Source organism: Balaenoptera borealis (genome assembly GCF_965194805.1).
Source record: "Balaenoptera borealis genome assembly, chromosome: 16".
In the NCBI taxonomy this organism is placed as follows: Eukaryota; Metazoa; Chordata; class Mammalia; order Artiodactyla; family Balaenopteridae; genus Balaenoptera; species Balaenoptera borealis.
Genome location: NC_138872.1, coordinates 40,550,959 through 40,565,725, shown reverse-complemented (window position 1 = coordinate 40,565,725; position 14,767 = coordinate 40,550,959). Strand labels below are relative to the sequence as shown.

At 39.7% G+C, this 14,767-nt stretch overlaps 1 protein-coding gene across 9 annotated transcripts in view; it reads left to right on the top strand.

The window, feature by feature from the left end:
• TASP1 (taspase 1) overlaps nucleotides 1-14,767 on the top strand; it is a 378,792-nt gene that overhangs the window by 176,755 nt on the left and 187,270 nt on the right. For 5 of the 9 annotated variants that reach the window (XR_014235381.1, XM_082359160.1, XM_082359161.1 and 2 more), the window contains one exon: nucleotides 2,968-3,078. The exons of the other annotated variants lie outside the window; for them this stretch is intronic. Coding sequence is in view for 4 of the 5 variants with exons in the window: in XM_082359160.1 (XP_082215286.1) it covers nucleotides 2,968-3,078 (111 nt within the window). In the remaining variant the exon portion in view is untranslated. The remainder of the gene's footprint in view (nucleotides 1-2,967; nucleotides 3,079-14,767) is intronic. 9 annotated transcript variants of the gene reach the window in all.

The following is a 14,767-nucleotide window of genomic DNA, read 5'->3' as shown; positions in this document are numbered from 1 at the left end:
TTTCATTTCCTGTAGAAATTTTTATTTCTTCTGCAGTTAATATTTGCCTCACTTTTTTTTTTTTTTTTTTACCAATCACTCTTTCATTCTCAGTCTTCCCACAAAATCTGAAACATTTCTTCTCAATAATTTCAAATGCAACATGTATCTTGTATGTTTAATTTTTTCCCCTCCTTGGAAATACCTTTCCAGCTTCCTCTGGCTTTCTGCTTTTTTGGTCTGTTGGCTTTCCAAGCCTGTGTGTAGCCGTGCTTCACCCAGGAATACTTTTGTCTTGTTTTAGATCCCCTGTTTGCAGCTCTTCTTTTCTTTCTCATTATTTTCGTTGCTCCTTCATTTTGCTGAGGCACATTCATCCTATAGCTTTCTGAGAAAGAGTGCACAGGAGGTGAATTCTTTGAGACTTTGTTGAGCTTTATTCTCCTTTCACGCTTGATGGACATTTTGGCCAAGGGTAGAATTTTAGGTTGGAAATAATTTTCTCTCAGCATTTTGAAGATAATACCTCCTAATCTTCTAGTTCCCAGTGTTGCTGTTGAGAAATCCGATGCCATTATGATCCCCTTGCCTTCCCTGTGATCTTTTTTCCCCATTTGGAAATTTTTAGACCTTTCTCTCTTTCCTCAGTATTTGATATTTCATAGTGATATGTCTTCATGGCACTCTTTTTTTTTTTTTTCCCATGAGTTGTGCTGGGAGGTTCATGAGCCTTTTCAGTCTGAACACTCATCCTTCAATTCTTGGAATTGCTTTTTAATTATTTTTTGAAATTTCTTCCCTTTCATTTCTTTTATTTTCTCTCTTTGAAATTCCTCTTATTCAGGTATTGGATCTTCTGATTTAAAATTTTTTTTTTTCTCTCATTTCTCATTCTGTCTTTTTTGTGTTTCTCTTTTTTCTTTTTCTTCTTCTTTTTTTTTTTTTTGGCTGCACCATGCAGCTTACAGGATCTTAGTTCCCCGACCAGGGATCAAAACCGGCCCTCGCAGTGAAAGCGCTGAGTCCTGACCACTGGACCACCAGGGAATCCACCTCCCCATTTTTTTTTTTTTTTAATTGTTCTTCTGATCAAAGTGTTTGCCTAAGTTTTCCCTCTGTTATGTTTTTGCTTGTTTGCTTTCTGTGTTTCCTGGAGGCCTAATGGAAACAACTAGTGATCCTAGGTTGTCTAAGTACCAAGAAGCTGACCTGAAAACCTTCTGTGTATGAGTCACACTTGTCATCTGGAAGCCCTCCCCATAAGGCAAGGACAAGCTATGTTTTTAGGTTCTCTCAAATAGGTCTTTACTCTTGAGCTGGTTGGAACTGAGATTGGAAATACTCTTGAGACTGGAAAGGAATTATCCAGTCTCTTGCTTTGGAGGATATCAGCCTACCTTCTTGAATCCTGAGAGCCTGTGAGTGAAGGGAGCTGGTTATTTCACTGTTTAACATAAAGGCTCCCCTTTAGCCCCTGTTTTCAGCGTGGAGCCTCCCGTCTGCCCTGGGCTGAGCCTGATGACCCCAAGTCTCAAGTCCCTCTGGTTCAGCATCTCTAGAGAGTAAATGTCCTGCTTTCTCTAGGGTTAGGGAGAAGTAACTTCCTCTCTAGGTAGGAATCTGGGGCTCGAGGTCAGGGGTTGGCAAACTTTTTCTATGAAGGGCCAGAGAGTAGATTTTAAACTTTGTGGGCTACACTGTGGTCTCTACCACATATTCTTCTCTTCCTCTTCCTTCTCTTTTTCTCTCTCTTAAAAAAAAAAGTTTAAAATGTAAAACACTCTTCGCTTGCAGACAGCACAAAAACAGGCTGTAGAGCAGGCAGATCATAGTTTACCAACCCCTGGTCTAGAGGATCCTCTGGGACACTCTCAACCAACCATCTTTATTCCAGGCCCACCCTGCACCCCTGCCTTCAGAAGAACTTGATGCCTCCAATTTCTGGTCCTTTTTCGGTTTTATGACAAAACTGGATGGCTTCTTACAGGTGTCCCTCGACTCCAACCAGCCTCGCCGCCCCCCCCACCCCCACCCATGGAAGCTTAGGTTTCAGCCTTCCCAGGTCCACTAGGTGAGCAACTGCTTGTCCGTCTTCTTTCTGTTTTCTAAAAGGTCAGTTTTTTTCTTGTCTCTCTCTCTCTGTCCTTATTAGGCCATGCCTTTTTTCCCTTCCCTTTCCCCCAGTTTACTGGGATTTGAGAAAGGAGTGGAGATAAATGCATGTGTTTAATCTACTGAGTTTAACCAGAAGCTCCCCCCAAATCCAATTTGGTTGGTTTTTATTTTTATTACTTTCTTTGATAGTGCTTGGACTCATTTTGCATTTGTTCTCCACGTGCTCCCTTGCTATGCCAGATGTTCGAAGAAGATGTCCTTGGGGAGCAAAAATGAGGGGTTTTAAAAAGCAGTGTTCCTGAAATGCTCACAATGGTTTAGTCTGTGTGAGATCTCTGCGAAGCATGGTTGTTTCTAACCACCAGACTCTCATAATAGAAATACAGTTTCACCCTTATTTGTGTAAACCATCAGGAGCATTTTTAAATATCTGTAATAAAGTTTGTGGCTTATTGTTTAAAGTTGAATTTAAGGTAGTAAATCAAAGCTTTTGGTGGCATGCCTCTGACAGCAGGGAGAGCCTGGTAAGTGATCCCTAAGAGCTGATCAAAGGGAGCTGCTGAGCATTTTTTCCTGTATTTGTGTTTTGGGCCTTTAATCTGGCAGCGTTTCCAATTCCATTCTGAATACGGTCATGCACACTCCACCCCCAGTCAAGTCTTCTTGGAGGCGTCTGGCACTGTCTTTGCCTGTTCGGGCACAAGCCTGCCTTTGCTATCCTGCCTGTACAAGGTACGAACAATGGCGAGTGTCAGAAAGTGGGCATCTTTCAAGAACTTATTCATACCACACGTTTGTTCCAGTAATCAAATGAAAATTGAAAGGGAAAAGAGTAAAATTAACTGAAAATGACCACTAGTCATTTCTGCCTAGGCTCACCTTTCCTGGCCAGCGAAGACGGTGTGCTCGGAGGAGTGATTGTCCTCCGATCCTGCAGATGTTCTGCAGAGCCTAACTCCTCCCAAAATAAGCAGACGCTTCTGGGTAAGTTAGACAAACACATTACGTGGGTGTCTTTCTCTTTCATTTTTTCCAAGAGATGGAAAGATTTATATCCTTAAGTCGATCATTTTAACCTATGGTTGGGCCAGGTTGCTCTATTGATATGTAAACATCTCTATTCCACTGCCCTTTTTGCCTAGGTCAACATCTACAAGGTGAATATTCATTTCGGAGTATATGCTTATAGCATATTTTTCAAATGGACTTAGCACCTAGCACCTTTACTAAAGCCCAATATTAAGACTATCAGACCATGTATTTATCCCCTGCCTTATTTGACAGAGCGTTGGAGATGACCCATAACAATATACACAGTAACATAGAGAGAAGCTTCTTCCTGTTCCCCTCCCCAAAAGGAATCAGAACCATGTGAAGAGCTACTGGCCTAGAAGTCCACCCTGGCTCCATGGCTTATTAGCTGTGATGCCTTTGCGCATCATTCTCAGTGTTCTATGCCACTTCCTCATCTGTGCAATAAGGGTATCTGCCCTGCCCTTCTTATGGAAGGGTCCCATGAGTATTTTGCAGAGTTGCAGATGTCCATCCAGATGTGTGATTTCGTGTCTAGCAAAGCATACCAGTGGGGATGGAGCCCAGCCCACCCTCCGTTTGCCATGGCACAAACTTGTGGGGCTGCCTCTGCCCATGGGGGTGCCTTTTTCTAATTCATTCATCCAGAGGGGCGCACTTTAAAAAATCTGCATAAAGGTGCCACATAAGCTAGCAGGGAGCCCTATATGTTATTTTTTTTTTAGTTGACTTTTTAATCGAAGTGTACACGCAGAAAAAATTGTTAACTACAACTGCGTGGCAAATATTACAAACTGAACCCACCCATGTGACCAGCATCTAGATAAAAAATGGAACTTTACTGCAACCCTAAAAGCTCCCACATAACCCCTCCCAGTCTCTACCCCTTTCAAAGTTAACTACCATGCTGACTTCTAACACCATGATTAGTTCTATTTGATTTTATATTTTGTATAAATGGAATCATAGAATATGTATTCTTGGTGTCTAATGTCTTCAAGGAAATGTTAAACCTGTTAGATTCATCTACGTTACTTGTGACAGTAGTTTGTTCACTTTCATTGCTGTATAGTATTACATTACGTATGGTTATAGCACTCTGTAGTTATCCATTCTTCTCTACGTATTTTTTTTTTTATATATATAAGCACTACAAATCATTCTCAGGGATGTGGTACTTCAGCTCTTTGTGTAAAATTCCTTTTATCAAGTATGGTTGGTACCTGATCTGTATTGTATGATTGTTGTGAATTGCTGTAGTACAAGTCCCTACATATCTTGAGGTTTTATAAGTCTGTAAAATAGAAGACTGAGCATTTCTTATGAGAATAAAAAGTATTTTTTCTATAAAAGCCTGAAGAACTTTCATAAAATCTCTCCTCTCATTTGTCAAAGAAAAAAAAATGCACTTTTATAGAAAATGCCTTTTTCTCCACCTGGACTCTCATCACCAACTTCATTGTTTTTCATGCTATATTTTCTTTCTCTTTCCACCCACTACACTTGGTACCCAGGTTGCTCCTGGCAAATGTTTTGTTTGTTTGTTTGTTTGTTTGTTTTTAATGGCCATCGTTTGTTAAACTGAGGCAAGCAGCCACTTGCTTCTTCGGTATCTTAATCATTGTCAAAACCTTTGAATATCTTCCACAGTTAGGTAGCAGGGAGTTTGCTTTTAAAATATGCAGAGGAGGTACCTGGGCCTTCCATAAAAACTCAGAATAAGTCTTTAGTACTGGGAGGCAGGGTGGGGGACAGTTATTAAAACTGCTTCATAGACTGTTGCTAGAATAGAGTTTCTGTACTTTACTGAGCCTGGACTCTTGTCCATTCAAGTTAATCCTGAAAATTGTAAGGGTTTTTTTTTTTGGTTGTCCTTTCATTTTTGGTGGTGTAGTATAGAAATGCATATTTAAGGATAAGTCATAGAATTTTAGCTCATATTAAATAGTTTTTATCACCAAGGTAGTAATTTGTAAACTGATTCCTACTCTCTGTCTCAAGGAGAAGAATGAAAACTGTCAATTTATGAAATAAGTGAAATCTTGCCATTTGTTAAAGTTAGCTAGAGGGACTGATGTTTGTGAAGTTTATCTACTAAAACCTGGTGAACTTAGGCTCCTGTCAACTTGTAGGTGCTACCAATGACGTGGGTTTTTACATATTTTGCTTTAAGAAAGTTACATATGTTCAGTGGGTGGTGAGAAAGTAAACGTGGAACAGAAGGATAGAAAGAAGATGTGAAAGTCACCTTTGCCACCCAGTTCCCAGAGCCGCCTGCTTCTGATTCTGGTTCTTCTCACGGGATTCACCTTCACTCTATAGAATGTGCTTATGCTTCTGTTTCTCAATCAGTAACTAGTGACTCCTTTGGGGGAAAAAATTATGAACATAGCTCATACCATTCCCCACCACCTTTCCACATGACTTTTTTTTCTTTTCTTTTCTTTTCTTTCTTTCTTTCTTTCTTTCTTTCTTTCTTTCTTTCTTTATTTCTTTCTTTCTGGCGCTGGGGCTACTCTTCGTTGCGGTGCATGGGCTTCTCATTGCAGTGGCTTCTCTCATTGTGGAGCACGGGCTCTAGGCACACAGGCTTCAGTAGTTGCAGCACGCAGGCTCAGTAGTTGTGGCTCACGGGCTCTAGAGCACAGGCTCAGTAGTTGTGGCACACGAGCTTGCTCCGCGGCATGTGGGATCTTCCTGGACCAGGAATCGAACCCATGTCACTTGCATTGGCAGGCGGATTCTCAACCACTGCGCCACCAGGGAAGCCCTTCCACATGACTTTTGTGAGAACTCTAACTTGAAATCGTATATTTATTATATTTTATTTCAACTGTAATGCACTATTTCTTGATTCATCCACTTTCTATCATCTCTGCCAACCATCCCTCACCCCTTGGACTATGTAAGTTTCCTTCCTCTTCCTCCCTGACTCCCAACCCTCACCTCAACCTCTAGCAACCATGCCATTATTGTCATAGATAGTAACATTTGCATTCTGTCCTACAGGCAGCTTGCCTTCTATGCTCCGATTAGATGTTGATCCCAAACAGTGACAATTAGTACCAGCATTGACAGTATCAAGATTATATAAATATTATTCACTGCAGATTCCAGTAGTGGAAAATTAGACCCATCAGAAGGGAAGTGTCTGCCATAAGCCTCTGCCTGTAAAGGGAGAATGTTTCAAACATCAAGCTCAAGTGGGTTCTCCTGTGCTTTACCAAGTTAATTGCTCCAGATCAGGCCGCAACTTAATTTGCTTCATGTTTGGACCATGACTTCTCATTTATCACTTTATAAAACTCTCATGAAAGTATAACTTCATAAACTCGTGGTTCCTTAATGTTTGGTAATATCTAGTAACCAGGAGGCTCAGAAATCTTTCTTTCCTACACATCCAAATAAAACAAAACAATTCCCCAAATTAAAAAAAAAACACAACAACACACAAAACACTTAACTGTTGTATATTGTTCGATCACTTTTTTTGTCCCAAGAATAGTATAATCAAAACAATCTCTAACTTGAGCTTTTTCCGTATTCACTCTTTTCTGAAAATCATCAATAGCATTTCCATTACGCCACAAAAGCAGTTTCAATCAGACCCCATCGCTACTTGATGGAGTTTCCAGGAAGCCATTACCCAGCCTCCCCTCTTGACAAATACATCAATTACAAGGGCCCCAGTGGCCCGCTTCTAGAGTGGGATGACTCAAATACATGCCCTTTCAAGGTTTGTCCTTTGTTTACTGATTCATGAATACAGTTGGAGGATCTCAGGTAGAGAGGAACTTTCAAAGTCCTCTTGTGTGACCTCGTTATGTCCATAAACTGTTCGAGAGAGATGGAGCTTAATTCCTCTCCACTTGTGACTCTCTTCCAATATGTCAGAGTGACAATGTGTGACTTCTGAGGCGAGGTCAGAAAAGGCAGTGGGCCTTCCTTCTTGCTTTCCGGGTTGGATCACTCACTTCACGAAAGACCAGCTGCCATGTCATGAGGACACTCAAGCAGCACCAAGGAAAGGCCCCTTTGGCAAAAAAACTATGACCGCCTTCCAACAGCCAGCGAGGCCCTGGGGCTTCCTGCCAACAGCCTCAGCTCCGAGTGAGCCTGCAGATGCCTGAGGCCCTGGGCAGATTTCTAGACTGAAATCTCATGAGATCCTAAAAAAGAACCGCCCAACACAGCCACTCCTGAACTCCTTATCCACAGAAACTGAGATAATAAATGTTTATTGTTTTAAACCGCTACAGTTTGGGGTAATTTATGTATGCAGCGATAGATAACAAATAAACCTTTTAAATGCTTTCACTGCCAAATGGTCCCCTGGTTTGTCTAAAGAACTACAGTGACAAATCAGGAGCTCTGTTGCATCTTTAGGCAGCTCAGGCTGTCAAGACTTCCGTTTGCATCAGTGATTCCACTTCTCTGCTTTGGGATCCTCTTGGACAAACGTGATCGGCGCCCTTTTACTTTGCAGGCCCCTAATCACTCTTTTGCAGACTGTCTCCTAAGCCTCCCCAACCTCTAGGCTCCCCACCTCTATCTGTCTCCCACCTCCATCCTGCCACCAGACGTCTCTCCCTCTATCATACATCTCTAGTGGCCCAGAGAACCTGACCACGGGCTCATGAACAGGGGCAGTCGGGGGAGAAGCAGGCTGCCCTGAAGCAGAAAGAGCCAAAATGAGAACCTGACTGAATTGTGGCTTAGAGAGCCACACCGACCCCAGGATCAGAGGGGTGGTGGCCAAAACAAGAGCCGCAGAAGTATATGTAACTAGTGTAATACAAGTTTAAACTAAATGTTGAATAACTTTCTATGTATGCTAAAATAAAACAAAACATGTATCTCTTACTATCGCTCCCATGTTCCCTACATTTAATTCTTCAATGAGGAAACACACACACACGGTCACACTCACTCCTATCTCTGCTGGACATTTCCCTAGAAGATAGATGGGAAATGCCCAAATCACTTGCTGGGAAAAGCCCTCCCTGATCTGGCTCCAGAACAAGCTTTCAGTGTCATTTCCTACTAGTCCTCCTTTTTCTCCACTCATCTCCGATGACCTGAGTTCTGGCAACTCCAAATTGCTTGGTCTTCTTCCAAAGGGTCATATTTTTCCCCCAGTAACTTTCACATGCTATTATTACCTGTGCTTGGAAAGCCCTGAGCTAATTACATTCCTTCTTTAAGACCCAGGACAGATAGGAATCTCGTCAGAATCCTTTGGAAGCCCTTTCCCCAGGTGATTTGTTCCTTCCTTGTGCTCTTTTTGCAACATATAATTTCTGTCCTTTGTAACAGTCACCATGACATCTTAGACATGTATTAAAATGTCTGCCCCTCCCTTTAGGCCAGCACTTCTTAACCTTTTTTTTTGGAACTCAGTTATTTGAAAGCAATAGGTCACAGGTCTTTGAGCCCCAGTGACTCACATGGAGGGTTACAGAGGTTGGAAATATCTTAAAGAAGTTTCCTCTGTCTCTGAGCATCACACCACCAGATTGTGAATCATTGGAGTGCAAGGACTGGGTCATATCCAGCTTTGTACCCACCCTCCACTGTAGGCTCCCAGGAATTATTGGAGGAATAAATTAAGTGCCACATGGAATTTCTTTCGTGATTATTTAGCAGATATTTTTAAAAGAAATTGACCACTATTCCAGAAAAGTGAAATGTCACATAAAATATCCTCACATGCTCTTAACAAACAAACAATATGGGTCGGAAATGTTGGATAATGATGAGTGTTGGGGAACAAGAAGATTTGGAGACAGTTTAAGCGGATCCCAGAAGACAGCCTTTGCAAACAGCCTTGTAAAAGGACAATTTGGACGAGAATGTGTTTGCAACACCCATCCCACCAACTCCCACCCCCCCAGATCATGAGATGCTGGCAAAGCCCAGCCTACAAATCACTACTTTAACACAAAGCAAATGCTTGTTCCTGGAATGAAACAGCTGAAAATCATTAATTTTCTCTCTGCTTTTAGAGAAAAAAAACTATATATTTTTACCTGCTAAAGTACAATTACATGTTTTCCAGGCCTCTACAGAAGTGCTTTATTGAGGCTGCTGTATATAGTATGGTTAATAATTGTGTAAACAAAGGCATATCAAGCCTTCCAGTGGAAAAAATTCTTTTCCATTTTAAGCTTATGAGTCAATACAAGTAATTAGAATATATGCAAATATATGGCATGAACAACCAATCTCACTATATGGGTGCATTTTTTCCCTTGTAGCCTGCCCTCACTGTGCTGATGGGAAGCCTGACAGACCCTGTGAAGTTCAGAGGTTCCTACCTTAGAGTGGTTAATAGGAAGCAGTGAGTATGAGGATCAATGCGAAATAGACTCCATATATTTAAGGAAAATCTTAAGCAATTCAAGACAGGAGACATAGGGGCTAGTAAGGGTGAAAACGCTGTATGTTCGGCCAGCGGCCTTTGCGCCAAGCCTGTCTGTGTTGCAGGCCTTCTTGCTAAATAGACTGGAGGCCCACACTTCAGCTCAAGCTTGGTCATCTGATGAGCACACGTAATAATTGTTACTTTCCCATCAAGTCACCCTCACCTCACTCATGGAGTAACTTCAGGTTCTTTGCTGCCCAGGAATATGTTCATGGTGCTGATAATGAAGTTTTATGCATGATATTGTTTCTACTGTCCAGCTACTCCTTTTTTTTTCCCTGGGTTTTCATCTTTATTGTGAAATGTTTCATGTATTTTTAAAAGAATGTAATAAATTTGTAAGTTATAAAGGATAATAGTGAAATGAACACCTGTGGACCCACCACCCAGCTTAAGAAATTGCCCATTACCCATATCTCTGAAGCGCCCATGTGGGCCTATCTGAACTTTATATCAATGTTGTAGCAGGTGATTTCTTCTGTGAGAATTTTTGCAGTTTCTTAACATGATTACCTGAAAGGATAATGAGTCCCTTTATCATTTTAGACTTAGCTCGATCAAATCAACTGTTCTTCAGTTACCAATGAGAACTGAAATGGGCATTCTCCTCCCTTCTTTTCAGATCAGGCAAAGTTCTTTATCCAGTATTCTTCTTGTCACTGTTATGAAAACTTGCCATGATTTAAAAATAAAAATTGTTAGATTGAATTGATGCTTCCTGGAACATTAAAAAGATAAAAGGTCATTTTACTGTAAGTTAAAATTCCAAACCGCCTTTTGATTTTACTGGCATTAAAATTTTGGTGAGCACATATAAACACATGTACTTCAAAGGAGCTTCGTTCTCGGGGCCCAGCAATATCCCTTATTTCCATTTCATGGCACATGCCACCACGAGCACTTATGACTAGGCATTCTGCTGGGCTTACACGATCATAAAAATAACCCTCAAAGAGGAGGCAAATTAGTTATTAGACTGGTAGTGGGAAAAGAGTTACTTACGGTTGGTTACTGATGTTAATACCTTGTCTTAAAAATATAACTAAAACTTTGTTCTGTAAGAGGGTCCAGTGTCATGGTTGGAAGCTTATTTCTTTAGCGCCTCAGCAATGCTTTGGGATTGTTACATCTTCGCTACAGTCTTAAGAGATAGGCTGGCATTTTGGTTCTTATTTAAGGATCAGATGGAAAGAAGCGAATTAAGTAACATTGTTAGATGCAAAGTGAATAAGGCAGACATGATATTTAAACTTTTCAACAACTGAGTTGCATTAACCTGCTGCGGTAGTGCTCTGAGATTTATATTTTTCAGAACTGGTTTTCACTTTTAAAATACAAAAATGTTGATTACAAAAAGCTATCATTTGCTTTGTTTGCATTATAACAGAACTTTTCTTCTGTTAAATATTACTAATACACTTTAAAAAGATTGGAAATAGATTTTCATCTGTAATTTTTTTCTTCATCATGAGAAGTATACTTCTAGCTATAATCTAACTATATAGTGTCTTTTTTTTTTTTTTTGCCACAAAGTTTTCCATCTGAAATAAAGAATACAAAGATTTATGAGCAGAATTCTAGTGATTATGTAATTCTTATTACTTTGGTTCTCCTAAAACTCTCAGGAAAACATTCTGACAAATTTTATAGTCAGTTTTCATCTGCTCAAAATGTAATGTAGATCACCTTAGTATGAAACAAATCCTAAAAAAATATTTGTTGAATGAATGAAATCATGTTTCAATATAACTTGTTTCACTGAATGCTTTTCTCTTCAGCAGAGAACTTCCAAGTCCCAGCCATTGGCCACTTATTTCGTCAGTTTCTAATACAATAAAATGATAAAATAGGAAGAGAATTGAAATGTCCTTTGGGGCTTGTTTTACTCTTTGACCCACATCCCTCTCTTCCTTTTTCAGTCAGCATCTTTCTTTAGTCTTGAACAAATGGAGTGAGCCTTGGAAAGAGGGAATAATTATTTTCTTGGCTTAGCATAAGTGGAGTTCTATAGAACTCCATCCCCATAGCTCCCCAGACAGTTCAGTGGTGAAAGTTTTTCAGGGCAGCAAGCCAACTCAAAGCTACTTCATGGCCATAATGGGACATGCATTATATGAATCTTAAGGATTCCATGTCAGGACAGTAAAGCATCCTTGAATGAACCCCCTACTGTGTTATAAAGAACCTCACCACCCGGGGGAAATCTGCAGAGACAAGAAGAAATTGTTCTATTTACAGTTCCTCTTCCTTCCCATTTTAAAAATGAATTTATCTTTATTTAATAAGGAGTAACTTAAACACTATGCAAAATGTCCTAGGGTAAGCCATTTGACCTAGGGCTAAGGAGTGGCAGCTGACTTGGCAACTGCCCAGCCCAAGACGGTTCTGATTTTAGAGTTTTGTTTTCCTTGCAAGAAAGTCTGGGATATGAAGCCAGGCAGAGAGGTTTGAAATGGGTGTGGGAGCCAGTGCAGCTGGGGGTTGTTAACAACAATTGGAGAACAACTTTTTTTTTTAAAAAAAAAGGTGGCTGAGGGCTTCTCTCTGGTCAAAAAAAGAGAATCTGTTCGAATAGAAAAAACTTGCTTTGCAACTCTGGTAAGGAAATTTTGTTTGACTTAATTTAAACAGGATGACATGTGACTCAAAATGTCTCAGGCAGTGGGGGGACCCTAGACTGAAGTGGGGCTGCTCTCGGACATTATACCCCTAGGTGAATTCACTTGTTCCAAAGCATTAAATACAACTTTCCAGACAGGCTGGCCTCTAAGATTATGTACAAATCCATTCCAACTGTCCCTGTAAGGCCATTAACTTGCCATTCTTGAGGAACACACGTACAGCACATCCACACCTAATCTGTTCTCTGGCACTGGAACAGGATCAGTAGTGTTGACGGTTTTTCACATCATGCTGGTGTGTTGGGACATGATGTGAAGTCACTTGGTGGAGAAGAATCCTGCCAAATCCCCGTGTCCATCTTTCATATGTTAAACCCATAGCTTTAGGTGTTCTTAATGTTTTCTGATGGAGGTCTTTTCATGATCTGGACATTTCCAGTAGCCTCACCATCCCTGGGCTTTGGCTTTCTAAAAAACAAAAGCCTTTTTCAAATCAGTAGTTGAGGTGTAAATAGTCACCAGCCACTACCAAAGGAGCGTGGTCATTACCGAGAGGCCAGGGCTTCCCTAAATGGAAATCAGCTTGAGCTTGACCACACCAAACACTATTTCAGACAGCACATTCACAGGCTCAGACGTGCCACTCCAGGCCATTCATAAACCCTGCACGTTGCTTGAGTTCGTGGTCCCCTACATGTAATAATTACACAAGGAAAAATTCTGGTACTATGATATAGCATCTGCCCAGTTTGTATTATTATTAGAATCATTTTTTAAATACTGTTCCATAAAATTCAATTTTTTAGTGTAGGAGACAATTTTAGATTGAAAATTAAGAAATAAATTATAGACTTCTAGATATCACTGATGGTAAGAAATGCTACTTTTGTACTGAGTAGGGTTTAACATTTTAGTTTTTCTTCTATGTAATTGTATTTGAGCAAACTTTGTACTACTCTTGACTAGGTTTTAATTATAAATTGACTTAATTAAACAATTTTGAGAGATCTTTGTGAGAGAAGCTTTACCCTTGAGACAAATAAATGTTTTCTTATTTTTAAAAACTTTTGATGGTTTTGGCATTTTTTATTTCAAATGGAAATAAGTATTTGCTTTGTTTTGTTTTGATTGCTCTTTGAACATAGCAGGTTTCGTTCTATATATATGTGGCCAGTATAAATTTAAGTAGGGGTTTATTCATGCCCCTTCATAAGATTTGTTCGTGTTTTAGGTAGTCACAAAACATGAAACAATTTGAAAGCATCCAGTCAGTTTCACATCATAATAAAGCATTCTCATGAAGGGCAATTAAAAATATATGGTAACATGTCATTACGTCAAATTTCAGTGTATTTCAGAATGTCATAATCTAAACAGGGAAGAAATTAATTCTTCATAGATAAATTAGATTAACAAGGTAATTGAGATTCTTAGGTGTATTTAAAAAAAAATAGGACATAACTGAAAACAGGGCAAAATTCAAAAGTTTCAGAAGGGGTGTATGATGAAAAGTAGGTTGCCCCCCTCTCAACTTCCTTAATCACAAGTTCCCTCTCTAGCGGTAACTGCTGTTGCTGCTTCCCAAGACTTTCTTCCAGAGACATCTCATGTATTTACAAACATTGTCATCCATGGTGCCCTTTTATTTTCTTTCACAAAAATGGCAGCACTATCTTTACATGTCTTTCTCCACCTTTCCTTTTCTTTTAGATAAACTATATATTTTGCAGATTAGTGTTTTTTCCAACTGTAGCATGTCACATTAATGAGGTCTAATTTAGTGAGTCATGAGCAGAATTTTTTAATTGTAGTGCGTAGAATATAAAGAACCCATGTACTAAGTGACAGTGTGTGGGGCTTTTTTGGTTTTGTTTTGGTTTTACTGTGGTTCATGGCAAAAAGTTTGAAAAAACACTTAGTGTGGATGGTTCCATATCATCCATGTAGAACTTTCTCTTTGTTCTTAATTACTTGAATAGTATTCCATTGTGTAGGGTACCATTGTTCTTCATATATGCTCCCACCAAAAGGCAACCATGCTATTTCCAGTTTCTTCCTAATTAGAACTACTTCAGTGAATCTCTGTGTAAAGATGTTATTTTGTACATGTAAAGGCATATCTGTAGACTAAATACCTAAAAGTAGAATTGCTAGGTCAAAGGGTATGTCATTTTGAGAAAAAGAGTCTATCCTCATTATTTGCAGATTCGTATTTGTGAATTTTCTTACTTTCTGAAATTTACTTGTAATTGAAAGATCAATACTCCCGGCACTTTCCCAAGTCATTTGTGGGCATGGACAGAGTGGGGAAAAATTTGAGCTGGAAAAGTAGCAAAACTTACGGATTCATGAGATGACAACCGATAAAAAGAGCATAAGGGACAGCATTATTGTGAGGCTGAAAGCCAAAGAAATTCATGGGCAGGTCATCCAGGGTCAGGAAAATGTTAAACTCTTCTTGGCTAGTGTATTATTATAAAGAAATACTGCATAAAATTAATTAGTTATAAAAACATATATTAAATAAGATGTCTTTAAACAGAAACACACATAAAATAAGTTTACTTATCGATTGAAAATGCTGTGACCAGAGACT